General features: G+C 46.6%; 3 protein-coding genes across 7 annotated transcripts in view; 1 reads left to right on the plus strand and 2 right to left on the minus strand.

The window, feature by feature from the left end:
• The window catches only part of ctc1 (CTS telomere maintenance complex component 1), a 36591-nt gene extending 29701 nt beyond the window's left edge, over positions 1-6890 (minus strand). The window contains exons 1-16 of the mRNA XM_013916004.1: positions 6523-6890; positions 6205-6289; positions 5726-5825; positions 5428-5650; positions 4276-4505; positions 4068-4197; positions 3698-3994; positions 3495-3617; positions 3179-3408; positions 2928-3072; positions 2652-2854; positions 2410-2579; positions 2205-2319; positions 1652-2057; positions 1439-1528; positions 978-1115 (exon numbers count right to left, since the gene is read on the minus strand). Of these exons, the coding sequence (XP_013771458.1) occupies positions 978-1115; positions 1439-1528; positions 1652-2057; positions 2205-2319; positions 2410-2579; positions 2652-2854; positions 2928-3072; positions 3179-3408; positions 3495-3617; positions 3698-3994; positions 4068-4197; positions 4276-4505; positions 5428-5650; positions 5726-5825; positions 6205-6289; positions 6523-6708 (2871 nt within the window). The 5' untranslated portion in view covers positions 6709-6890. The remainder of the gene's footprint in view (positions 1-977; positions 1116-1438; positions 1529-1651; positions 2058-2204; positions 2320-2409; positions 2580-2651; positions 2855-2927; positions 3073-3178; positions 3409-3494; positions 3618-3697; positions 3995-4067; positions 4198-4275; positions 4506-5427; positions 5651-5725; positions 5826-6204; positions 6290-6522) is intronic.
• A 1764-nt stretch (positions 6891-8654) lies between these two features.
• Positions 8655-16117, minus strand: LOC102205694 (uncharacterized). Its single transcript, XM_005753352.2, has 9 exons — positions 15972-16117; positions 10936-11232; positions 10672-10846; positions 10522-10578; positions 10281-10426; positions 10071-10154; positions 9786-9970; positions 9411-9656; positions 8655-9320 (listed from the first exon to the last, which is right to left on the minus strand). The coding sequence occupies exons 2-9, from the start codon at positions 11220-11222 to the stop codon at positions 8983-8985; spliced, it is 1518 nt and encodes a 505-aa protein (XP_005753409.2). The 5' UTR covers positions 11223-11232; positions 15972-16117; the 3' UTR covers positions 8655-8982.
• A 4352-nt stretch (positions 16118-20469) lies between these two features.
• LOC102206454 (H-2 class II histocompatibility antigen, A-U alpha chain-like) lies at positions 20470-27548 on the plus strand. Of its 5 annotated transcripts, none has more exons than XM_005753358.1 (5): positions 20470-20527; positions 20592-20837; positions 21089-21373; positions 25598-25637; positions 27025-27084. In XM_005753358.1, the coding sequence occupies exons 1-4, from the start codon at positions 20470-20472 to the stop codon at positions 25624-25626; spliced, it is 618 nt and encodes a 205-aa protein (XP_005753415.1). In that variant the 3' UTR covers positions 25627-25637; positions 27025-27084. The 5 variants fall into 5 exon arrangements, with proteins under 5 accessions (XP_005753415.1, XP_013771460.1, XP_005753414.1 ...); XM_013916006.1 differs by lacking the exon at positions 27025-27084 and adding an exon at positions 25106-25192; XM_005753357.2 differs by lacking the exon at positions 27025-27084 and adding an exon at positions 25106-25208 and having other exon boundaries at positions 25598-25615.
• The last annotated feature ends 21 nt before the right edge of the window (positions 27549-27569 follow it).

Here is a 27569-nt window from a genome sequence, read left to right on the forward strand (position 1 = left end):
TGCCTCCACCAGTGTGTGAGAGTGAGAGTGAATGAATAGTGGCATTGTAAAGCGCTTTGGGTGCCTTGAAAAGCGCTATATCAATCCAATCCATTATTATTATTGTGTAACACTTCAACCTGAAACAACAAATAGATGCGTTGGCCTGTACAGGAGATAAAATATTTAACAACAGCTAAATAAACGGTAAATGGGCTGCATTTGTATAGTTTACTTAGTCCCTAAGGACCCCAAAGTGCTTTACACTACTGTACATTCACCCATTCATGATGCTACATTGTAGCCACAGTCACCCTGGGGCGCACTGACAGAGGCGAGGCTGCCGGACACTGGCAGCACGGGGCCCTCTGACCACCACCAGTAGGCAAACGTGGGGTTAGTATCTTGCCCAAGGATATTTAGGCAGGCAGGAGGCAGCCTGGGATCGAACCACCGACCTTCTGATTACTGGCTGACCTGCTCTGCCACCTGAGCTACAGCTGTGAGATGGAATAGTCCAAATCACCAAAGTAAACTGGACCTGGGTTTGTTGCAGGATCTGAAGTTACTAAACATGTTGTGAGTGTGTGCACTCACACTTAGGACCATATAATAATAAATATGTGTGTGATGAAAGTTGGGCAGCACGCTAACGTCCTTACTCCACTCTGTGTGCTCGTGTGGGTCTGACACTTTCACTCCTTTGAGTTTTTCCTCATACTTTTTTTTTTGCCTTTTCGTCACGTCTGTCTTTGTACGGAGCTGCCGTGTTCTCTGTCGTTTTGTACAGAACTGTTTTTGGGCAAATAAAATGCAAGTAGGGATTAAAACCACAGAATTGATGATTACCGGTGCTGGAAATACTAGCGCTTAATGCAGTTTTGATTTTGTTGCCACTTGTACCCACAATGCACTGCATGAAAGTCACATGGTCTGTCAATCTCTAAAAAAAAAGTTTAAGGGTCCTGGAGGAAGACGGGGAGCAAACAGAGTGTTACCTGTCTGCAGGTGGGCAGCAGCAGTGGGCGTGTCAGAGTGTGGAATCTCCAACCACGTCTGACTTGTAGGGTTGACTCAGCGTGGAGATCCACCCCACTGCGCTCAGAAACTCCACAGCCAATCAAAACACTGGGATCCTGATTGACAGACACATGGACCAATCAGCTGCAAGGATTCAGGTCAGATCAACTCCCCACAAATAGGAATGGTGGGAGTCATCTGCATAGCAGTAAAAATGTAAGCTGTGTTTTGATGATGCTGCCTAAGGGAAGCATGTATAATGTAAACAGAACTGGTCCAAGCACTGAACCCTGTGGAACTCCATAATTAACCTCAGTGTGTGAACAACTACAGTTAAAGCTGAAAAACGTGTTCATGTGTCTAATATCAGAGAGCAGAGACCGATGAGGCCAACCTCTGGCCACGCCCCTTAGTGACATCATCAAAGCTGGGTTAATACCTGAGTGTTAGCGGCGATGAGTCTGTAGAAACATCCAGGCTGGAGGACAGGAAACCACCGCGTACACACACCTGAGAACACCAGCACCACCTGCACGCACACACACACACACACACACACACACACACACACACACACACACACACACACACACACACACGTAACTGTGTATCCAGGTGAGCTCAGGTAAACACACACAGGTGCGTCTCTCACCTTTCTCTCCTGCTTTTGTTCACTTTCTTTCTCTGTCATTGGCTCATTCTTCGGGTCCCGCCTCCAGCTGACCACTGGACCAATCACAGCAGCTTTCACTGAGAAGCACAGTCTCAGCCCTGCCTCCTGATCCTCTGCCTCCGCCCCTGTATTCCTCCAGGACACACCCTCCTTCTGCTCCACCCTGATCACCATGGAGACACAGGGCCAGGGGTTGCCGGAGTCGGCTTCTTCTTCTTCTCTTCTCCTCCTCTTACTCCCAGCAGTCTCTTCTTCTTCTTCCACTGTCTGCTTCCTGGCAGTGACATCCCCTCCTGGCTCCTCCCCCTTGTGTCTCAAGTGTGTCTCCATGGCAACAGATGGACTCAGGATGTGCAGGTGGTCCAGAGAGAACTGCAGGTAAACCCTGTGAATTGAACCCAGCTTTATTTAACTTGTAATGTTTACAACCAGGAAGGAAGCTCACATCCTGAACCAATCAGACGCCCTCTTACATCACAGAGAATGGACCAATGAGCAGTCAGCATGCTGCAGGTTGTGTGTGTGTGTGTACCTGCAGTGTTTGTGTGTGATGAACCTGTCCTGGTCCAGGTGTTGGTAGGAGGGGAAATCTGATTGGAGGAATCTCTCTGTCACCATGGTGAACTGCACCACACCCACCAGACAACCTGCAGCGCACACACACACACACACACACACACACACATTAAAGAATAAAGCTGTGTGTCACTGTGTGTGTCTGTGTGCGTGCATTGTACCGATCCAGGCGCTGTTAAAGACCGCCCTCTGCGCTCCCTCCTCCTCCTCGCTGCTCTCCGTCAGCACGCAGGCTGCAGCTCCCGCGGCGTCTCTGAGCTGCATCGAGTGTTTGAACTCGGACGTCTGTGACGGCAGCTCCAGCACGCCGACCAGCAGCAGGGGGCGCTGCCTGACACACAAACCGGCAAAAATCATTGGTACGTAATCACATGACTTCATGTGGGAGCTGCTGTCACCTTACCTCACAGCGTCTCCACCCTGAGGCTCGGAGGACAGAGTCCTGCAAGACCAGGACAGGAACCCGTTGATCTGGGAGGAGGTCAGGTTGGAGCCATCAGGGGGCAGCAGAGAGCTCAGAGGGGCCGAAGACCAGCAGCCAGTCTGCAGGGACTCCAGGAGCTCCGACACACCGAGGTACTGCCGGACCGCCGAGGACACGCTGTACTGCAGGGACACAGAGCACACTGAGCATGCTCCACACTCACCTGTAAGGAAGACAGGTGAGAGTGGGACCTACCTGCGTCACAGGACAGGTGTGAGGCTCGTCCAGCATCTCAGCGTAGATGTCTCTGCGTCCTCGTCCTCCAGCTCTGCTCAGAGTCTCCATCAGCCTCCAGGACAGCAAGCACACACACTGCTGCCTCCACACACCTTGGACCAGACTGAGGACCAAGACCGGGACCAGGAAACAAGCCAGAGCCAGCGGAGGACAAAGGTTAGGCTCTGCTGTCCCTGACTGTGGACAGGTGGTGGTGGGTGGAGCCTCACCTGTGTGCCAGCTGCGAGCTTAGGTGACAGGTCCACAGGTAATCGGACACATCTGTGTTTCTCTGCAGCAGTAACCGTGGTAACGCCCCATCTCCCGGGCAGCGGTTGTCAGGTGGCGAGCCTCCCGCCCTGCTGAAGGCCGTCACCCTCAGGCTGGAGCGCAGGCAGGTGCAAAGCATGCTGGGAGGGAAGTCCGGGCAGGGCCGGTACAGGAAGTGGGCGTGATGCAACTGCAGGAGGAGGAACCATCAAACTTTATTAGTCGTGGCTGCCACGAACACAAACGGGCATGATGATGTCACATCATGTGACTCACCTCCACTCTGTCTCCCGCCCTCAGCTTCCTCTTCGCCGGCGGCTGATAGGCCACGCACAGACCCACCTTCCCATCCAGCACGTAGAGCCCCGCCCCCTCACTCACAACCTCAGTCACCGTGCCCTATCGCAGCAGAGGAGGCTTAGTAATCAGCACACAGGTACAAACATGTAGTAGCCAATCAGAGCTCACAGCACACTCACCTGGTAGCTGATGACTTTGGAGTGCTTTATCCTCACAGCTGATTGGTCCAGCTCCACCTCCTCATGCTCCGCCTCCTCACAGTCGTCCTCAGCAGGCTGTGACAGCAGGGACTCAGAGTGTGTGTGTTCCTGTGTGTGTTCCTGTGTGTGCGTGTAGTCGGCGTGCAGCTCGGAGTGCTTCGTCACACACAGGATGTTGTTTCCTCTCCAGCCTCGCAGCGCACACACACGTAGAGCTGTCACACACACGCCCTGCCCGACACACACACGCTGGATCCAGCTGAGCCGGCTGCTGTCCTGCACACACACACACACACACACTGAGCTTCATCGTCCCTCCTCACCATCATCATCCTCAGAGAGCTGGTACCTGTACGAGCACGGGCAGCGAGCGCGACTCATCCGTCAGCGTGAAGCAAAAGAAGGTCGTTCCTGCCACGGCCAGCAGAGGGCAGACTGAGCCCACCTCTCCGAACACGCTCAGCCGCTGACCTTTGACCCTGGAGCACACACACACACACATCTGTCACACACACTGCTCAGAAACTCCACTGCAGTTCAGAGGTCATGTGACCCACCTGTGCCTCAGCAGCCTGCCGGCCTCTCCGACTCCCACCGCTCCGCTTAGCTCCACCCTTCCAGGAGCAGCAGCCAATCCCTGCTCAGCACCAGGACACAATAGGACAGGGGAGCCAATCAGCTCCAAGAAGCCTGCGGCCTCTTCCTGGCCCGATGCATTGTGGGGGATGTAGTTCCAGTGAGGGAGGAAAACGGGACGATCGAGCCACAGGGGCGAGAGAGACAGGCACTGGATGAGAGAGAGAGAGAGAGACGCGGGTGAGAGAGTGGCGGAGTGTGTCCTGGGTGGATGCTGGAAGCCTGTACTGATGATGACAGCTTCATCAGCTCTGATCTGCAGTGATGCCGTTTGTTTTATAGCTGCAGTAGATCAGATCAGATTAGATCAGATCAGATGAAACTTTATTGATCCCTCGGCTGCGTTCCTCCGGGAAATTCGGTTTCCAGCAGCCCAGCACCGACAGAAGTTACAGAAGGTGAGCAGAAATATACCACATATACACATATACAAATACAGAGTATAGAAAAGGGAAGAATAGAATAAATAGCAATAAGAACACAAGGGAATTGCACATTTCAAGTACTGTGAGTCATTAATCCGTGCGGTGATGCCAGGACCACGCTGAGTCTGCTGCTGAGTCTGACTGTAATCTGTCAGGTTACTGCAGGTGATGCTATCTGTATACTTTATGTGAGGAGGAGGCTCCACATCTTTATAAAGCTCTGCCGTCATCACGTCTGTGCCAGCAGAGTTACTCACTTGCTGACAGACTCTGTCTTTACATCCTTACTTATCGATCAGCTAAGTGAATCCATATAAACACAGCTCACATTTAACAAGTCCTGATGTTTCTGAGTTACAGAAATGAAAGTCAGCTGTTGAGCTTGTTTCATGCTGATGTAAACATCACCAGAGAAGCGTGTGATGACCAGACTCTATCAGCACTTGTGTCCCTGCACAGAGAATGAGCTGAATTAAAGAGGAATTCGATTTCATTCACGTTGCACATGAACGCCTGCAGTTTGTTGTCACCTCGTTACCATCAGTTCTGACCAGATCCCGTTTAGTGACGCTGCTGTGAAGAAGCTCCTGAGAACTAACCAGCTGATGGACGATGGGTTAAGGTTAGGCTCCTCCCCCTCTGACTCACCACACACATGACGCTGCCGCTGGCGTCCGTCAGCCTGTACTCTCCGTCAGGGCCTTCTCTCAGACAGCCAATCAGCAGCAGGTTGACCCTCGGCAGCGCCCTCTGACCCGGCACGGCGAGCTCCGCCTCCCTGGCCCAGGCTCTCTGCTGATTGGTGCTCCAGGACAGGTTGCTGACGCAGGCCAGGTGCTGCTGGGAGACGAGCTGGGAGACGGACAGCAGTCTGCGGACAGACGGGAGGACAGCGGTAAGGCCAGGTCACGTGACCTGCTACAGCGATGATGTCAGCGGGCGTTACCTGTAGCTGACAGGTAAGCTGTGGGCCACACACATCTGCTGCTGGATCGCCTGCACCGCACACATGCTCAGATCGAAGAGGCTGAGGTCACCGTGGTTACCTGGGAAAACAACGTTTAAAGGGTAAACACAACCATAAACAACTGAAGCCCCGCCCACTAAGAACACCTGAAGTGGACACCAGAGCTGGTGTGTCAACAGGTGGGACCACCTGAGGAAGCAGCTGCTCTTCATCCTCAGACTCTTAGTCCTCCCTGTTCCTCACTGACAGTCGGTCACCTTCATGGCTCTGACCTTTGAACCACACTCACATCTACACACTGGACTGCTCTGATGACACCTGTGAGGGCAGGTGAGCCCTGCTTTCACTGTTTAAATAATGGTTTAAATAGTATTTGGTTTCATAAGTGAACATCGTCATTAAGGATTTAAAGTACAGCTGATTTATCAGCCAGCTGTTTCAAACAAACAGGAACTCACCTGTCTGCGAGGGGGCGGAGCTACACACCACAGGACTCAGGTGTTCAGAGATGGAGGTGAAGATGTTCTTTAACCACAGGGACTCCTAAAGAAACAAAGCAGCAGGTCGGAGGTCACAATAATAAATGTAGAACAGGCTCACATCCTTATATTCTCTTTTCTGTGTGGATTTCTGCTATAGAATTAGCTCGAAACAGCGATTGGCTGCTGCTCTGCCTTACGTCATGACGCAGACAGTCTACGTACGCAGGGCTGTGCGTGTACGTAGACTGTTATTTATCGCTCAGTTCGGGCAAACAGGGTCAGTCTGGGACTCACCGCCTCGGTGCTGGGCTTGACCCGGTCCAGGAGCTCCTGCAGGGGGTCCATGTCTTCGCTCCGGGTGCCGGTTTCTCCCCCTGCTGACAAACTCCCGCTCACGGCTTTCAAACAGCTTCCGGTCCTCCTCCTGTTGATGTCCTCCCTCTGACCGTCGCCGCCGTGTTCCCGCCTCTTACCGTTCATAAAGCCGCCATGATGCCCTACCGCCCTACTTTGTTTACTTTTGTTCTGTATTTTAAACAAAGCATCAAACTTATTAAACTGACTAGTCTCTGCTCACGCAGGATCTCTACCGCGCATGTGCGGAACAACTTTAAACTGCATTTCACAATAAAAGCCCTTTACGTCCACACACACTCAGTGGTCTCCTACCTCCTTTCCTAAGCACTTTTCCTTGATAGAAACGTTCTGAGGTGGAGGAAATGTGTTTAGGAGATGTGATAAGAACTCAGGAAAGGAAACAGCTGTGTTTGAACTACAAGTCGATCACGTGACTCCAGCCCAGCGTGTTCTCAGCCTGATTAGTGCAGGTGAAGAACATGCTTTTATTATGAAGGGGTCAGACTTCCTGCTGAGGCTCAGGGTCATGTGACTGACAGCACCTTATGCAGCTCACCTGACGCCACAAGGTGTTTCCTTTTCAGGAGGATGACACCGTGCGAACCTCGGGAATCTTAAACAAAAACACATTTCTGTCAAGTGGAAACTTTAAAATAAAATAAAATAATATATATTCAGCTTGCAGAGCATAGATGCAGATCAAACTGAAGGTTTGTCACTGTTTTTTGTTCACGTTTTATTCAGGCTGCAGGTGTCTCAGTGGAAAAATAGAGCGTGGCTGAGCGCACCTGTGCAGACCAGTGATACAGTTTAAGATCAGAGAATTGTAACCCCCTCTTTCATATGGCAGGCACAACAAGCCAAGTCTTCATCTAGGACCTTTGTTAGTCCAAATTAACCAATTAAAGATATCGTTTAACTTCTGAAAGGATTCTTTTGGAGGAGGCAGAGGAAGTGACTCAATATAAAAACTTTGCATAACCTTTCATCCTTGTTCAGGAATAGGACGGAGGAGGATTTTGAATCATTTATAGCCAGAAAATCGTCTAAATAGCTCCATTTGTAGCATTAATTTTGCAACTTTGCTAACAGACAGCCTAGTCTAGGGCCTAGGGCCAATCTCTGCTCTCGATGTCCTAACTGGAAACCAAATAGTACAGCTCTCATTCTAAGTGTCATCACCAGAGGTTCCATAGTCAGAATAAATAGCATTGGAGATAACGGGCACCCCTGATGAGTGGAACGCTCCAATGTGACGGGTTTAGAAACTATTGTTTGTTACAAAAGTTGAACCCATCTGAGAAAATGATTTCCAAATCCATATCTTGGGAGAACGTTAAATGAATCTATTCTGTCCGAGGCCTGACGAGCGTCCAGTGATAATAAAGCTGCATCGTTAGCATCACATCTCTCATGAATTATATGAGAACCCTTCTTATATTGTGAAACCCTTGATGCTTTGGTACAAAGCGAATCAAATGTGGGATCCAAGGCTCTGATCTTCATGCTAAACATTTAAAGTATTTTAGTGTCAACCCCCGTCAGACTGTAAATGATGAGTGTTCTGCAGGTTTAGCAGGTTTCTCAGTACTCACTGCCTGTCTCACAGTGGGTGGAGAGCCTCAGTTTGATATGCGTCTACATACATGTTAAAAAGTGGAATTATTCTTTCTTCTGGGAAGGTTTTGTAAAGTCAGAAAGCCATCTGGCCCAGGTGCCTTACCACACAGCAAATCCAACATGTCCAAATGAAGACTGTCAGATTTGATTTCAGCTCTTTTAAAGTGTCTTTATAAGTTAATTTAACTCTTATTGGAGAGTTGGAACGTTAACTCTGACTTAGTGTTGAATACCAAATCTGTCTGGAGTTGATCATTCAACACTTATTCATGCTAACTAGGTGTTAAGAGTTTATATACTACCCCCCACAGAGGATTTTAGTTTAAATACATAAGAGTTATCTTCTAATTCATTCTGTGAATTTTACTGTTCTCAATTTCTAGAAATTCCTTTGGAAATAAACATTATTGCAAAGAGGACTGCATCAGCTGAGGCAACATGGTGTCCTGTGAGCTCAATTTTCTTTTAATCAGAAAAGGTCAGAGACAACAAAAGCCAAGCAAAGCATCAAACAAAGGAAAAATAAAGACAAGTCAAATGTCCAGCCAAAGGATTTATGGGAGACTCCATCAGTGATGGACCGAGTCAACCGGCATTTCACCTCTGAGAAAGATATATAACAGAACAGCTTTAGTTTGAGTTTGAACTTATACAAAACGCAGCAATATATTAAAAAAAACACACAGTTTTATTGATTATAAAATACACTATTGGAGTCATGTCGGTGTGGGCAGAAATCCAAATGTAGGATATGGGACATAAAACACGGTGCCATCTCTAGACTCCATAGTCCCACAGGAGCTCCTCTCCAACCACGATGTCCCTCAGGGCGATGAACAGCACACTCTCCCGAGGACCAGCAGGGAAGTTCATGGTGAACCTTTGTGGCTTCACGTTTGGATTCCTTTGGCAATGGTTCATGTGCCTTCCATAGGAGTCCTTGTGCAGGTGGCAGGCACAGGGGGACGCAGTGGCATCAGCCCTGTGGCACTCGTCCCTGTAGAAGAAGAGAGACCCTGACTGCCGCCTCTGATTCCCTGCAGCTTTGGTGATGCACGTCCCGTGGTAGTCGCAGACGACGTCTCCTTTGTTGAAGGGCATCAGGGCGATGACACCTGTGAGCAAACAGGAAGTCATCATAAGCTCTTTAGAAATGTTGACTTGCTGTCAAACGAGGGTGTGGTCCAAACGATAGGTGCATTTACCTTTGCCCTTTTCCTCCCCGAAGTCCTTCAAAGCCAGGCCCTTCCATTTCTGCTCTGAAATCGAGGACATGAGGGACGGGCTGTCCTGGATCCTGGGCTGTGGAGCAACCCAGGCCCGTAGGACGGCATCAACAGTGGGCTTGTTGGTGCTCCAGGTCTCCTTATCTAATGCCGTCTGTACTCTTGCACGCTGAGGGGCGTTGCCTCTTCTGGCACACCCTGTCCCAGAGCGAGGCGTGAGGAATACTGCAAATCAACCATCTGAGTCAATCATATATATTTGAACCTCTGTGATGTGAAGTATTGCTGAGCTATGTGTATATATTAGAGCTGTAAATAATGGAGGCAGAGCATCCATTAGCATGACGGGCTTACCGAGGATGTGCTGAACTCTCTGCTTAAGCTGAAGCTCCCTCCACCTTTTGTAGTGGGCTCGGTAGTGTGGAAAACCAGCCTGTACACACCGGCGTTTTGAAGGTGGCTCTCCATTTAGGGTTACTGGGAAGGTCCGCTGGAAGGCATCCCATTCCCTGAGTGGTAGGCGCTTTGTGGAAATGGGCCTACACAGAATGAGAGAGAAACCCACCAATAGTTTGGATGTGGAAACTTGTAACGCAGGTTTTCTTGTGCTAGTGGGTAACATAAAAACGAAAAGCATACCTGGCCTGTCCCGAGGTTTCTACTCCTCCTGCTGAGTGTGATGCTGACCCAGCCGCAGGATCCTCAGTGTCGCTGCGCAGGTATCTAACCAAATTAGAAAGGTGAAGCAGTTCTACATCCACCAACAAACGCAGCAACACATGTGTTTGAGTGCTATGACCACACTGGCAAAGTTTTGCCAGTATGGATCCAGTGGTGTGCAGCACTCACCTGGCCCTCAGGCGCTGTACATCTCCTGTTGGGTTGGTCAGAGGGACCCCACCTTCTCCCAGGAAGAACCTGCCCCCGTCGTCACTGCCAGCTCTTTGGTTTTGTAAGTACACTGGGCGGATGTTCTTAAAGTAGCACTCCAACAGCTGCAGAGACAAGAGCCATCAATGACAACTATAAATCACCTCCCAGGGTCCACACAGAGCAGGAAGAGAGTCGCTGCTGAGAACAAAGGACTTACTTCTTCTTCCTGGATGGTCATCCTCAAGCTTGCCCTTCGCTCCATCCAGTCCTGCACCTGTGGGTGTGGGACAAAGTGTTGGAGCTCAGGGTGATGCACACTTCCATCAACTATCACTTATAATTTACTGTTTTTGTTGGCGGCGCTTACAGAAAGTTCCTGAACAGCACCTGCTGTCAGTCCGTGCTGTAACATCAGGATGGCCTCGCAGTACTGCCTGAACGTTGTCATGGCAACGTTGGGGATGCAATCACCGCCTACAAGCTTTTGGTGGAAATACTCGATGTCCTTTTTGGCCAGGGCGAGGATTTCCTTCTTATCAAAGCTGTTGCAAAGGTGACAGTAAGACAGTGTTGAAAGTGCGTATGTGTCCTGCAGTATGTATGAGCCAGAGTGGCAACAAGCTCATCAGACCTCTGTGTTGGGAAGGTTTGGGGAGTGTCTGTGATGATAAAGCCACGACTCTGAAGACGACTGCAGAGTTTGGTGCAAGATGTTGCGTCCTTGCAAAACTCCTGCAGCTCCGAGACGCTCCAGAGTCGACCTTCCCTGGAAAACAGCTTCTGGGAGGCTTTAGCTCTGGAAGCTTCTTGCTCCCTCTCCTGTGCTGTGCCGTCTTTCAGGCACACTCTGCTCAGGTGATTCCAAATGGACAGCTGGGGCTTGTTGCACAGCAGGCAGTACACAGTGTTTCTATCCATGTTGTTTGGACTGCAAATACAAAGAGAGAGGCAAACTCTGCACATCACTTTATAGCACCAGTAGCGTGTCTCAGTATGATGCAAAGATAGCTATGTCGCTACACTGGACACCGAGCAGTACCGACTTTAAAACTGAACCTTTGTTGATCCTCTGCTGTTTCTCCAAAGCACACAATGTTCTGCACAAAGACATTTAACTTTAGCACATGTATAAAACATGCACGCACACCAGCAGTTCGTTCAGCTAAAAGAAACGCTCCATAGAAACCATTTCTACAACCAGCAAACGCAAAGAAAACAAGCCATGACTAAAACAGCAGTTACGTAAATGAGCAAAGGTTGCTAAACAAACAAAACTGAACCAGAAAGTCTCCAGACATCATGTAACCACTGTTTGACAAACAGTCCTACTGTAGGATGATGTTACAGTGATGTCTGACAAACCATCCCACTTAACCGAAGCTGCAAATTCGATAGTTTTGTGCCAAAAGCAGATGGCGTTTTCACTTTAAAATGAACAAACATTCACAAAGGCTTAAAACAATATAGTATCCAAGTCAATAACATGCTAATACTTCCAAGTATGAACACGGAGTAGCGTTAAATCACCCGGTGTTCCAGATTAACTGGTGACGGTGGAACAGATGGTGGATTTTTAAAAATATTTTGTTGTTAACAGCAACAAGACTGGCGGAGTGTGTCTGAGGGAACCTCACAAATGTCACAGCAACACACTGCAGTGGAACCCCGACTTACGAAATTAATCTGTTCCCGACGGTTTTTTGTAAATCGAAGCAGCCATCGCGCCTTTTGAGTGAGAAGATGCTGGCTGGAGACGAAGTTCTTGGTGGCGGAGGTGGTGGAGGCTGAAGAAAGCATAGGTATGCATGCATGCATACATACATACAGCACCACCACAGGGGAAACTGGCATAACATTAAGGTGTAAAGTTGTTGATTTTTTAATTCAAAGATTAATCAGGCTTTAAACATCAGGAGGTAGTGCAACAGACACTGAAGTGCACATTAAAGACCAGAGAGAACATTATTTTTATTAACAAAAAGTTTTAATCCACCAACAGCCCTGACATCTAAAACACTACAAGTAAAAAAAGAAAGGCAACAAAGAACAATTCAGACATTTTTACACAATTAGTAACACTTCAGCTTTCTTTGTAATGTCTGCTTGTATTTTAAGAAGTATCGCATTTGGGTAAAAACATTACCAATAACTCAAAGTTAGAGGAATAAGTGTATATGTGTCAGCTGTATGCATGCATACATACATACATACATACATACATATGCTGCATGTACATGACGTTCTAAACATTAAAACTAAAACTTTTTTAAACTTAGATAATTTAAAAAAAATCTATTTTATCATTTATTTTTACATTTTTGTGCATTTTTATGTTTTTGAACTAATCACTACTGCTACTTCCATCGCTTTTCGCCCTCTAGGGCACGCTTTCACCTGAAGGTTGACTTGTTGCTGGCCTCTTTGTGAAAAATCTATCCAACGACGTCTGTCTCTGTCTACTTTTCAAAATGGATCTGAAGTGGGAGGGGCAGACGCACCAAAATGCTCTATAGCATGAGCGGTAAAGTTCTTTTCAGGGTGATTGTCCTTGATATCGGCCGATGGTGTGACGGCCTCCTCCTCCTCCTCGCTGAATTGTTGCTGTACTGATGAGTGCAGCATCGCCTCCAACTCTTGCAGCTCTGCCGTTGACAGCTCCTCTCGATGTTCATGCACAAGGTCGTTTATATCCTCCTCGTCAACCTGCAGTCCCAGGGCGGTGCCGAGATTTACGATCTCCTCAAACTTGACTTCAGGTTGAGGTTCCCCCTCAAAGCCTTCAAAATCTCGAGGGGCAACAGCATCAGGCCACAGCTTCCTCCAAGCAGAATTTAGCATTCGACGACTCACCTCCCGCCATGCCAAAGAAATCAACTTGAGGCATGCAACGATGTCGAAATGATATTTCCAAAACTCCCTGAGGCTGAGCTGCGTACTCTCTGTTATGTCCGAACACCGTTTGAACATGTGTTTCGTGTACGGTCTCTTTAAATTAAAGGTCACTTGCTGGTCCATGGGCTGGAGGAGAGGGTTCGTGTTGGGAGGGAGGAAGAGAACCTTGATGAACGAGAACTCCTCCAGGATATCGTCCTCGAGGCCAGAGGGGTGGGCGGGGGCATTATCGATGATCAGCAGGCACTTCATGGGGAGATCGTTCTCCTCGAGGAACTTCTTGACAGCAGGGCCAAAAACCAAGTTGACCCATTCAACAAAGAACTGTCGGGTCACCCAGGCCTTGGGGTTGGACCTCCACATAACCTCGAGCCTCTCCTTTAAAGTTTTTGTGTTTCTTGAAGGCACGCAGATTTTCTGAGTGGTACACTAGGAGTGGCTTGACCTTACAGTCCCACTAGCATTAGCACACAGGGCGAGGGTGAGACGGTCCTTCATGGGCTTGTGGCCTGGCATCTTTATTTCCTCCGCGGTGATGTACGTACGCCGCGGCATCTTTTTCCAGAAGAGGCCAGTCTCGTCACAGTTGAATACCTGCTGGGGGATGTAGCCTTCTTGATTTATAAGTTCCTCAAATTTTTTAACAAAGTCTTCGGCAGCCTTGTGATCGGAACTTGCTGCCTCGCCGTGACGCACAACGGAGTGGTTGCCAGTCCTCTTCTTGAACCGATAAAACCACCCATGCGATGCCCTGAACTCTGGGGAGGTTAGGGGTGCCTCCTGCGAGGACGTCGATGCCGTTGGCTGGTCATCGGAAGCTGCCTTACTTACTTACTTACTAAATCATTATAAATTGAGGACGCCTTCTCGCAAATGACAGTCTCTGTGGGGGTATTGCCAGTCTCTCCCTTGTCTTTAATCCAAACAAGGAGAAGCCTTTCCATCTTGTCGTGTATGGGGTCCTCCTTTTGGACATGATGGTGGTGCCCTTTGAAGGTTTACCTGCTTTGATGACTTCTTTTTGTTTTAGAATTGTTCCTATGGTCGAAGGATTTCGGCCATACTCGCGTGCAACAGCACTAAGTTTCACACCTCGCTCATATTTATCAATAATTTCTCTCTTTGTTTTCATCGACAGCACTTTACGCTTCATTTTGCTAGCTGTGTGGTTCAAGTGGAACAGCGAAGCGCAAGTACGGAAGCCAAGGGGTTGTCACATGATTCGGAAGGCATTGTGGGCATTGAAGGCTCAGCCAATCAGAGCCAGCAGATTTTGTTACGCGGGCATTTTTCCGTAACACGGGCAGAAGTATAGAGATTGAAAATGTGAGGTCATTCAGGGGTAAAACTGCAAAGAATTCTGGGAACTTGTGGCAAGAGGTACTAGCGCACGCAGGCTTTCAATTGAACTCAGTTACACAGCGATAAAAAGAAACACAAAAATGTCAAGAAGCTGTTGTATTATTAACTGCAATAGCCGGTCGCATGACAGCCACGGGAAGCCGACGGGTAAAGAGATCGGTTGTTATCGGATTATGTCGTTGAAGAGAAATTGTTCGAGCGGTGTTTCCGAAGTAACAAAGAGGCGACGGGTGGCCTGGATTGCAGCCATTCAAAGACCAAATATAACGTCCCAGAACACTCCAGCTCACAGGTTAGTCTGCTCCAAGCATTTCCACAAAGGTCAGAGGTTTGTAGTAGTTAATGCGTCATTTTCATAACATAATTAGTGATATAGGTTACAAGCAAGTCTGGCGCTGAACAGAAATTGTCGCGCTATGCTCATTTATTTATTGTGCATAAATAGTAAATTGTCCTGACACAATATTGTGTTTCGCTTCTGTTATTATGGTACATTGACAAAAAGATATACTTTTATTCACAGGATAAAACAGTTGTTTTGTATCACTAATTGCCCAGTACGATTACAGCATACAATATTATTGTCACTGCTACATTTCTGTAATGCTACCAGAAATTATTTCCACTGCTAATTAATTACCGTTGAGCTCAAAGGTCCTGTTAATAAACGGTTAACGAATGTGTATTTATGACGACGATTTGTGAGACTGGTAAACTTATGATACGTACGATGGTCTTTACTTTCTACACGGTGCATTTCAAGGTCCTGCACCCATCCGTCGGTAAACTGTACCTGGGCTTGTTGCAGTGACCGGAAGTTACTAAACTTCATGAGTGTATGTACTCACTCCAAGAACCGTATGATTATAAATCTGAGCGTGGTGAAAGTTGGCAGCACGCTGACGTATTCTGTCCCTCTGTGTGCTCGTAAGGGTCTGACCCTTTCACTCCTTTGATTTTTTCCTCGTATCTTTTCTTTGACTTTTCATCAAGTCTGTCTTTGTACGGACCGGCATTATTCTCCTTCGTTTTGTACATTCCTTTTTAGGGGGGAAAGAAAAAGCAAGAATTTATTGGAACCGAAGAATTAACGTTTTGCGGTGCTGCAAATGCTTGCATTTGATGCAGGTACTTGGATTGTTTTGCCACGAGTTCACGGCATGCAATGCGCGAAAGTCACGTGGTCTGTCAATCTCTATTGCCGTTCAGTGCCTTCGTAACTTGAACTTTTCGTAAGTCGGGGCTCCACTGTATTCTGCATTAGCCAAGTCAGCTAGCATTAGCATCCATCAACCTGCAGCCTAAAGCCACAGTGTACACACAATGACCCGCATCCTGATGTGCGAATGACCGAACAACAGCCTGTACTGTGAGGTGCGCCGTGCACATTCATTGTAATGCGTGTTTACTAACCTGAGGCAGTGAAGCTGCTGTCAGCCTGGGTAACAAGTAGACGAAAACACAATAATCTTCTTTAAACCGTGAACACAAACGACACACATGCTGCGCTGGGGTTAGCTTCACAACAGGAAGTTCTTTCTGCGAAATTCTTCTTCTGCGCCCCAAAACACTGCCCGGTACCACCATCGCGCTCTGCGCCCTCTAGTGTCCGGATGTAGAATTGCATTTTAATGCCTGAAACTCACAATCCAACAGGTTTTTGCAACGTGTTTTCAAATCACTGTAACTTTTGAACCGTTCGCTCAATTGAAACTAATCCAATTGTTTCTGAAAGCAGAGACTCTGCGCTTTCTCTGCATTTAACTTTAGCGTGAATATGCATGCACAGTTTGTTCACCTGATAGAAAAAGTCACATATAAAATTACCCGATACTTGAAAAAACACCAAAGTTAGCAGGTTTACTCTCGCTGTAGTTTCTCCGTAGCGTTACATTCACCTGGAAGTATGTCGGTTCTCAGTCATCCAGCTCAGCTGCCGTCTTCCAACAAAAAGCATTTACAATTCCTCATCAGCCGTCAAAGGGTTTCCTACAGCTCGCCTCCTGCCTCTTCACAGCCAGGGAGCTCCTAACGACCTCTGACCCCCTGTAGTTTGGAGTTATCAAAGTAACCCATGACAGTAATGTTTATGCTGAGAGATGGGCTTAATATGATGGAATAAAAATCAGGTTCTGTTGAATGCATTAGCTTTAAAATAAGTGAGGAATGTGCTTTTCTATCTCCAGTGCACCCAGGAGGCATTTCTGCTGCACACAAAGGTAACTGAATGTCATTTCTTCTTTTCAGGGTGGAAATGTGTCCAGACTCTAACATGGACCCACCGGCCCCACCCTTGGGATTTATGAGGAACAGGGAAAATGATCGGGAGAGAAGCACCAGACTGACTGAAAGAACTGGAACGAGCTCGTATAGAATCAGCTAAACAATATTGTGGATGAACAAATAGAAGCTCAAACACCTCAGACAAAACTATTATAAAACGGCCCCAAAGCTAAAGAATAACAGCACGGAAACTGTGCAAACAGTTAGAAACATTAAAAATCCACCTGCTTATTGCTGCAAACCCAAAGATACAGAAGAATCCTTTTGGTCCTCCTTCATCACTTCCCTGCTCCTCCTCTGCCTCACCTCGTGCTCTCATCCTGGGTTTGCATTGAAAGTGTTCCCACCTAATCCCTTATCTCTGTAATGCTGAGCTTGCTAAACCTTTTTTATACTTTTTGTTTTATTTGTGACTCCAGAACTCGTGCAGCTGTTAGTGATCACAGCAAGTTTCCCAACCCCAGTTTGAGTTTCCACTCACCCTTTATTTACAGACAGACATCAGTAACATTGTCAGCTCTGTCTTGCCTGTTGATGGTCTTGTTTTCACACTTTGGGGTTGATCCTTCTAAATAAACTATAAAAACAATCCACGTGTCAGAGCCTCGTTTGTGCTGATTAGAGTCAAGTTTCTTTATTTGTCACATGCACAGTTATACAAATACAACACGCAGTGAAATCTATCCTGACACGCTGCTGCACTGTGAAGGGGACAGAAGAACATGATGTTATATACATTAAGTATAGCAAATATACTTTGATGTATATATTATATACACTGTAGGTGTTGGAGCTGTTATCGATGAAACACTGTCCTTCTCCCTGCCGTCTCTCTTCCACCGATGGGCCAAAGTCGGCTGTCATTCCCAGAATGGTCCAGGTCTCTATCTTACAATGAAACACAGACCGATCTCTGCTTCCTCCTCTGCCTCCTTCATCCCCTCTGAGGATCCAGAAAAGGCTTCAGAGACTCTCTACTCCCTGTCAAAATTAGGGCTTAAAAAGTTTTCTCCCCCAATAAAGATTAAACCATAAGCTGGGAGGGCTGGGTTTGTTTGCTCTCACTGGTCTGATCGAGCATCCCTGACGTTTCACACTGGTTACCAGTTCTTCAGAGGGAAAAACACAGGTGGGAATAGGAGAGAAACCAGGCACAAGCCCACACTCCCCACTCTGAATGGCACATCTTGCCTGCAGTTGGCCACACCGTTCCTCTACGTGGATTAGATGCATCTATGCAGTGAGTGACACACCAGTTTCTCTGAAGGCATTTTGACCTTCCCCTCTGATTTTGCTCTCATTAAAATGTCACACAAACTGGGATTTATTTTTGCTTTAAAATGTAAAATCTGTCTTCATTATGCTGCAGGACGTGTGAGGCAGATGGTAACTTGTTCTGTGCAAGAAAAATACCCTCTGCTCAGCTTTCTGTTATGGCCTCTATCACTTCAAAAACACTGTGGTATCTAAGACATGAAGTTTTAAGTGGCCACTCTCATATTGGAGTTTAATTGACCAATGATGTGTATTTAAAATCTGTGTGAACTCTTTAAAAGTGTCTTCCACATGCACCCACTCACCATAGTTCCTGGTGGAGAACAGCCGCTCTAGTGCGTTTTGCTCCCTGTAGTCGTATGAATGGCAAACTACACTCGCTGGCAGCAGCATGGGCACACTGAAGCTTTCTTCTGACATTTTCGCTCTCTAGTGTCATCACCATAGTCAGAATAAACAGCATTGGAGATAACGGGCACCCCTGATGAGTGATCAATCGTTAGACGTCTGTCTAATTCCTGCTTTGTGTCTTCTGTTCGTGTCGGGAACTGAAGTTCAGATGGATCGACTGATACTTTCCTCTCACTCTGCATTTCCTTCATTCTCCAAGAGTTTTCTCGCTTTCCCTCCTTGGTCATACTAAGATTGCCACATTAGGCTTTTTGCTGATGCATCAGAAGAGAATTTATTATATTCAGTTCTCAAACTGAATATAATAAGCTCGATGTTAAGTTGTTTTGTGGAGCGGAAAACAAACTCCCGATCTTGGAGGTTCAGGAATCGGATAAGCACACCTGTGTTGGTTTGGCTTTCGAGGTGTTAGGGTGCAACTGCTGATCCTCGGCGCCGTCCCAGAGACCACACAGACGCAGCTTCTTGCTTCGGACGTGGTTCTCCAGGTCGTCAGTCTGATTTTCAGCCTCCTCATCACAGAAACACATGAACATTAGACCGGAGCATTCGGGGAGTGAAAGCAGTATTTCAACCTTTAAGCTGAACTAACGTTTTACCCTCCTCTTCATCGTCTCGTCTCCCTGCTGTCAGAGACACGACACCCAAATGAACCTCTAAGAGATGATGTCATCAGTGACCAATCAAGAACGAGAATAGATGACAGACACGTGCTACAATAAGTCGTAGTTTCCCTGTCACCGTATTTTAGGAGTGTGAAGCTATAAAGTTATTTTAAAAACTAAGCCGAGCCTGAGAGTCGTGGTTGTGGTGAAGCAGAGAGCTCTGACGGCCCGGACCCGCCCCCCAGGTGGAGCTCTGCACAGCCTGAGCCAGCTCACACACTCAGCTACACCTCTTAGTTTACATCAGCGTGTTGATGTTTGACTCCATCCACCAACACGAACCTGATGTAGTTTACTCTCATTTTGAGTCGATCAGCTGACTCTCAGATCACAGATGGGAGATGTACGCCATTAGCCTGCACGATCGACACAGATGACAAGAGATGAATCCTGACCGATCCTGGCACCTGTCAAGAACAGGAAGACACAGAACGTATTCCAGGAAAAGCTGGCAAATGATTGTTTGGTGTTGAGTGTTGGAGACAGTATCTGTGTGCAGTGTGATGCTGAGCAGCATCAGGACATTCACAGTGCTGACAGTGAAGTAGCTGCTCGCCCTGAAGTAGACGATGAGCAGCAAAGTTTGCAGCCAGCTGAGGAACAACATCTAAATAATCTGCAGCCTGTGATCTGAGCACAGCACATAATGATCGTGTGTCACAAAGCTTTGCTGAACAAAAGTGTCGTCACTTTTGTTTTCTTGCAGATTATCATCGTACACGTGAGCTCTGCTGATCTCTCCACCTTCTTCTACTTCTTGACACCTTTAAGTGACATCATCCAGGTGTGTTTGTGCCGATGCCTGCAGGTGTGTGTGTGTGTGTGTGTGTGCGTGTGTGTGTGTGTGTGTGTGTGTGTGTGCAGGTAATACCCTGGAAGAGGTGAACATGATGAATGTTTCAGGCTGCTGTGATGAACATGTTCTAATCAGGCCGAGACACAGAAACCATTTTAAAAGACAAATTCATATTTTATTTCTAAATCTTTGTAAACAAACTGAATCAGTTTTTCAAATAAAGCTTGTTTTATTTTGAAAATCATCAGAGGGGAAACTGATGACGATAAAGTGAAGAGTCTATAAATACTGATGATTGATTGGAGCTGTCTCCAGCTGTTTGTAGATTGTTTTCCCTTCAGCTGCCTGGATACTGATGACATCAGGGGGTGTGACCTCTGTGATTGGCTACTCTGAGTTAGTGCTCAGCTGCTGCTACACTTTCAGTCGGTTCACTCACACACACACTCACACACACAGTTTAACGGTCAGAGAGCTGCTGATGAAGATGAAGGAGCTGCTCCTCTTCCTCTCCTGTGTCCTCTGTGTCTCTGCCGATGGTGAGTTTGTCTCAGTAAACTCTGGCAGGCCGGCAGCAGCTTATTGATCGGTGTTTCATTTCAGGCCTGCACGGAGACGTTCATATAAACGGGTGTTCAGACTTCGATGCAGAGGACATGTATGGACTGGATGGGGAGGAGGTTGCCTACGCAGACTTTAACAACCACACGGAAGTCTACATGCTGCCTCCTTTTGCCGATCCTATGGCTTACCCCGGAGCGTATAAACAAGCTGTGACTGAGCTGAAGGTCTGCAGACACAACCTGAAGGCTCTTGGCGCGGTGATGAAGGACTACCCTTCCAATAACCGTAAATACAAACATTTAACGTGTGTCTCACCTCACCTGTGTTTACCTGAATGATCAGTCCGATCAAACACAGCCAGTGAAACAAACTGATTAAAGATATGAAATCATTCCACCGTAAACACATTTAGAAACTGACATGTTTCTATTTGTGTTTCTATTAAAGACCACATTTATTTTTCTTCATTCGTTTCTCTGGAGCTGAGCAGAGTTCTGTCTGTGCTCTGATCCTCTGCCTGATGTGTTTGTGCACAGATGCTCCTTCAGCTGTGATGATCTACACCAGAGATGAGGTGGAGTTAGGAGAGGAGAACACTCTGATCTGTCATGTGACTGGTTTCTATCCTGCTCCTGTCAACGTCTCCTGGACCAAGAACGGACAGAAGGTCACAGAAGGATCCAGCACCAACGTTCCCTATCCCAACAAAGATGGACCCTTCACCCAGATCTCCAGACTGCAGTTCACCGCACAGCTGGGAGACATCTACAGCTGCACAGTGCAACATCTGGCCCTGACTGAACCACTGACCAAGATCTATAGTAAGAAAACTTTATTTAAACAAAAGACTGAGGCCAGTGTTCATCAGAGCAGCTGGATCTGATCTGATAGTTTGACACCATGATTTTTGTCACACATTTTGGAGCCAATATGATCATCGTATCCCACCAACGATGGGAACAGAGTTTAACACACTGAATCATATGAACAGTAAGTAAGAACATACAGAGAACAGCAAGACGACACAGAGCAAAGCAAACTGTGGGCTGTAGAGCCTTAAGTACAGACAGCAGAGCAACACAGAGACAGACAGAGCAGACGTCTCTGTGGCTTCCCTTTATCGGGGCCAGTAACTCCACCTCCTGCTGCTGCTGCAGGGTAACTTTCCACTCGTCCTCCAGCCAAAAACAGCTGGTGCTGGGTCAGGGGCTGGTCAGGGGCTGGTCAGGGCTCTGGATCAGGGTTATCTGCAGCTGGGTGCCCTTTGATGAACTCTTTGCTTTGCCTTATCACAATAGGTCACGACACAGTCAAACGCCACACATTAATCCTGGTTGTTAAATCTCGCAACAAGCAGAATGCATCAACAGGTGCTCTGACAGCAAGCGGCATAATCTTATGATAAACATGTTAATAATAGTTGACCTAATTATACAGGTTATATAGTATTGTAATGATCGTTAAGGTGACTTTACTGTGATGTGTTCAGTATCTGTTACAATGTTACCACCTTAATAACCCACGGTGAGGGCAAAACTACTTGAAAGTTACAGTATATATGTTCACTGCACATAGATATATAGTGCATATAGTTATATAGGTATACTTTCCCAACATTCCCCTGGTCAACCAATTTAAGACAAATGAATTCCTGTTCATGTGCAAAGCAGACGACACAACATCCCTGAAATAATTCTCAAGAAACTTAAAACGAGCCTAATTATAGGAAAATGAAAATAAGGCATGAAACATACTAGACACTTTTTCTGAACAAAGGTCTCAGTGTGAGAGTGTGGGCTGTGAAATGTCCTTTGATAGCTTCAGGGTTATTTCTGGAGTTCCACAGGGCTCAGTGCTAGGACCAGTTCTGTTTACATTACACATGCCTCCTTTAGGTAACACCACAATAGGCACAACATACCTCCGTCATGCAGATGACACCCTCTTCCATGTATCCAACACACACCAGTCAACCTGCAGGAATGCCTCCAGAAACCAAAGACCTGGATGACCTCGAACATTTTGCTCCTACATTTAGATAAGACTGAGTTTACTGTCCTAAAAAACCTTACACATATATGGTATCTAACCAGATACTTAGTCTGGATCTTTAACCAGGATCTGTCCTTCAATGCACATATTGAAAACTGCTTCCTCCCATTTTTGCACCCATGCTTGTATCTCTAAAATTAGAAATATCCTGTCTCACACTGACTGAAACATGAGTTCATGCATTTGTTACTTCCAGGCTGGACGACTGTCATTCTTTATTATCAGGATGTCCTAAAAACTCCCTGAAAAGCCTTTGAGCATGAATACTGACAGGGACTAGATGACACAGTATATCTCTGTCATCCGGTCGGGGGCAGGGATAGCTCAGTAGGTAGTGTGGACGCCCCCACTGAACGGCTACCCTGAGGTACTCCTGAGGGTCCCTGCACACTGCTCCCCGGGCGCCTGATTTTTCGGCTGCCCACTGTTACACTGAGTTACATGCAGAGAGAGTAATTTCCCCACGGAGATCAATAAAGCATACGTTATTAGCATGACAGCCTTTGTTCTTACGGTAAAGGAGCCATTGAAAAGCTAAAGCAGCTGTAATAGACTAATCATACACATTTGCACAGACATGCATGAATTTCAGTTTACAATCATACAAAGTTCCCTAATTGGCCCTTGTTACATATTTGGGTGGTTGACTCTGAGGCAGACAGTTTACCCTGTAGATTGAACTAAGACCTTACAAACGTAAGAAGCACAATGACAACATTCAACAATTAGACTTAACAACCCCATTTCCCTTAATTTGAAATAATACATGTAACTTAAAACCTTCTGGTTTGCACCGTAATATCAGCACAGACAGGAGCTCTGAGTCAGCAACACTTTAAATGAGACAGTGAGAGTGAGGAGGTCCCACAGATGTTTGAGGATGCAGCTGATGGCAACATCAATGAACTCTGTCATTGGATATATTGGAAAATGCATGGACGATATCATCACTAAAACCACCGTCTGCAAATATCCAAAGCAGAAACCCTGGTAGATGAGGACATTCCTGCTAAGCTCAAAGTGTGGACCTCTGCCTTTAACTCAGGGCGTTCTGATGCATATGAAGCAGCCAGGTACGACCTCTGAAAAGGGGCCACAAAGGACTACAGGGACAAAGTGGAGTCCAGCTACCACAGCTTTGACGCCAGGTGCCTGATGAATGGACTACGCTGCATCACTGACTACGAGAAGGAAAACACGGCACTGTCCAGCCCACAGCGTCTCTCGCAGACGAGCTCAACAACTTCTACGCTCGTTTTGTTGCAGACAACGAGGAGCCGCTGCTCTGTCCTCAGGAGGACAGTGAGGCTGTAACTTTAACTCTGAAAACAGAAGCTGTGAGATGGTCTTTCAAAAAGGTCAATCTTCACAAAGCTCCGGGACCGGACGGCATCTCAGGCCGGGTTCTCAGAGCGTGCGCCGACCAGCTGGCAGGGTGTTCACCAACATCTTCAACCACTCCCTGAGGCAGTCAGGGGTCCCCACATCCCTCAAAACAACCACCATCATCCCCGTTCCTAAGAAATCAGAGGTCTCCTGTCTGAAATGCTACCGCCCTGTTGCACTGACATCCGTCATTATCAAGTGCCTTGAGTGGCTGGTCAAAGGTCACCTCTGCTCCTCCCTCCATGTTACATATCTGCAAAGTCTGGCATGAACGCCAACATCCCTCCAACTTTCTACAATCTAAGACCGAGAGCTTGCTGACGAGCTGCATCACAGTTTGGAACAGAAGCTGCTCTGCAGCAGCAGGAAGCCACAGAGTATCACTGGCACGAGGCTTCCTGCCACTCAGGATGTTTATCCCCAGCAGTGTCTCAAAGCACACAGCATCATCAAGGACCACAGCCACCCAGCACATCAGATGTTCTCCTTGTTACCATCTCAAACTCTTTTTACCATCACGCCGGCACCACAACACATAATCCCTACATGATGTAACGTTTATGTAAATCCCTCAGTGCAGGTCTCATCCCTTCAATAATGTGATGCTCATTGGGGCCATGTCTTAGCTTCTTTAAATAAAGTTAGTATAGCCATATAAACCAGTCTGTCCCATGTGTAACTGGGGTTCTGACCCAGTGTGTGTATTTTGTTAGTGTCACTAAGAGTCGTGTCTGCACCCTTTATCTATTAAACGTTTACTAAACCTTCAATAATATTCTAATGTAAGAGTGTTAATAATGAATATGTCTTTATGATCTCCTGTTAATGCTCACATGTGGCCTAATTCCTGTTATTTGTTCTTTTAGGATTATGAGTGAACTTTATTGTCATTGTTGTCATAAACATATAAATACAGAGTAATGAAATGCAGTAAGACGAGGGCTGGAGCTCTGGGCTTTAATCTTGGGAGTTTGTTGGGAGGGTCAGTGATGCAGCTGCTTCATGTGGACCACTGCAGATATGATGGATAGTTAGGTGATAGTTGTTCCCCTCCTACGCCTGCCGACCCTTAGTCGTCGTCCTCCGCCTGACTCCTCCACTCCACCTTTGTGCAGGCCCCATCGCTGACCCCGGCCTGCGTACTGCCGGTGTTGCTCCTCCACAGGCTCTGGCCTGCTGATCTGTGTTGTACCCTTCAGTTGGTGAGCTCCTTCATCTGTGAGCAGTTATGTTTTCCTTCATGTCAGGAGAGTCGTTATTGCCAGTGTGTGCAAACATCAGTTAAGTAACTGTTTTCTCTTCCTGTGAGCTCGACCTCTTCTTACTCTCTCTTTCTTTAACTTCCTTTTCCTCTTGCTTACATGTTTCCTCTTCCACAAACTGTCTAATCACACTCTCCAGTGTGTGTGTGACTTCCTGCATCTCTTACTTTCTCATTCTCAGTTCATTCCTTAAACATATAAAGTGCAATTTGCTTCTTTTGTTGGGCAGTAAAAATCCCTCTGATGTTGTGGGACTCTCAAAAACTTAATTCCTGGTTCAAGCCTGACACTCTGTCAGTGTTTCATGCTCCTCTGATGCTCTTTGAAATGTTGTTTCTATTTTAGCTATAGAAGAAGGATTGCACGCAGTCTGACCAGCATCAAGGCAAGTGTTTCAGATACCACTGATCTCTTTATGATCGTCTCCCACACAACACAACTGTGCTCTTTCTGTCCCTCCTAAGACCCTCCCTCTCTCTCTCTTTCATGGCATGTCTAATCTCTCTTTGCTGTTTGGGCTGATTGGGACCTGATGAGTGTAGAAACAAAGAATCACCTGATTTCTTTTTTAAACCTGATTTCTGTTTCTGAGAAAAATGAGATCCACATATGAGGACATTTGTTTTAAAGGCTGATCGAGCAGTGACAGTTTAATGTCTATAATGGTCCAGACAACCTAAGATGTGATGTCCACATATGTGGATGTTAATCAGCTATTGTAGTGATTCAAATAACTTGATCAGTTCTGCATCACACAGCTGTTATTCCTGTTTTTCTTTTCCCAGACAGATATTTCTGTTCTTTGAATTTAAATGGTTCTTTTCCTCTAAAATGCTCAAGTGTAGCTACTTTGCCTTCATTCCTACTTGTTTGGGAAGAGCTTTGATCCAGCTGTTTGAGTGTATTTTAATTTCTTATATTATATTTGGAGATGTGTTGTTTCCATTGCCCTGATCACCTCCTGTGTGTATTTAGTGTGTGTTTCATTCACTCTTTGTCAGGTCGTCTGTGTATTTCCCCTCCATGTCATGTCACAGTGCTCATAATCACCATAGTTTTTCATAGTTACCTCATTCTTGGGGCTCTTCAGGTTGTTTTGTTGCTTTAACTAATTTATTATTAACACCCATATAAAATTATGCTTAAAATGAACGACTAATGTAAAAATTGTGTTTTTTCTTTATATATGTTTGTTATGTAAATGTGCTTTTATTTCTTCACTCCACATAAAATGTAAAAAATAGTTGTTTATTGTCTGTTTACAATTCAAATTTAAACTATTTACATTTTTGTTTGCTTTGGGCTCTGGGCTGGTTCAGGTGGATGTGGTGGTGCATGCTGCTGTAGATGCAGCAGCAGCAACAGTTGCAGACACACTGGCACCTTCATTAATATCACACTCAACTGACTGTGTTTCATCTTCCCATTGCACTGATGGGTGGGCAACTGTCAGGAGCCTGTGCAGGTTGTGGAGCGGCTCCATGTGATATCCTCTGGCTTTGTGTTGTCAACAACATTAAAATGCTTCCAGATTTGGCTTTTCTTGGTGTCACTTAATGACCCAGGTGATTAAAAACATGTTCAAGAGGCTGCGTGAAAGTTACAGTGCACATGCTCAGTGCAGGTAGATGTAGAGTGTATATAGTTACATAGACATACATGTCATCCTGTGTCCTGTTTGCCTCCAGATGTGGAGCTTCGTGTTTCTCTGTGTGTGTTTGTTTCTCCAGATGTGGAGCTTCATGTTTCTCTCTGTGTGTCTGTGTCTCCAGAGGTGGAGGCGTCTGCTCGCTCTGATCCAGGTGTTGGACCCTCTGTGTTCTGTGGAGTGGGTCTGACTCTCGGTCTGGTCGGTGTGGCTGTTGGAACCTTCCTCCTCATCAAAGGAAACGAGTGCAGCTGATTGGCTCACGGTGACGATGTCATTCTATGACGAGCTCCTAATCAGTGTGAGTGTGCTGTAGGCGAGTGTGCAGAGTTCGCCTGTAATGAGCATCAGATCCTTTGTTCTGGTTTACCTGCCTCAGCTGACGTGCTTAATAATGGAACATCTGTATGAGCTGTGCCGTCAGCCGCTGGTGTCAATAAAGTTTAACTCTGGAATTCAAAGCAAAGCTATTTTCAGCTGCTCTCGCACCACCAGCAGATTTTACCTGGACTCTGTTCCTGCCACAAAAGTGATGAGACTGAGATCAGTTTGATGTGACCTCAGTGTTCATAAACTGCTATAATGTGTCTTTGTTTACCAAACCGTGTTTCAGATTTTCATATATCAATAAAGTTTAATGACAGATTCTGTGTGTGTGTGTGTGTGTGT

The sequence above is a fragment of the Pundamilia nyererei genome, unplaced genomic scaffold (assembly GCF_000239375.1).
Source record: "Pundamilia nyererei isolate P.nyererei 1_Seehausen unplaced genomic scaffold, PunNye1.0 scaffold00423, whole genome shotgun sequence".
Classification (NCBI taxonomy): Eukaryota; Metazoa; Chordata; class Actinopteri; order Cichliformes; family Cichlidae; genus Pundamilia; species Pundamilia nyererei.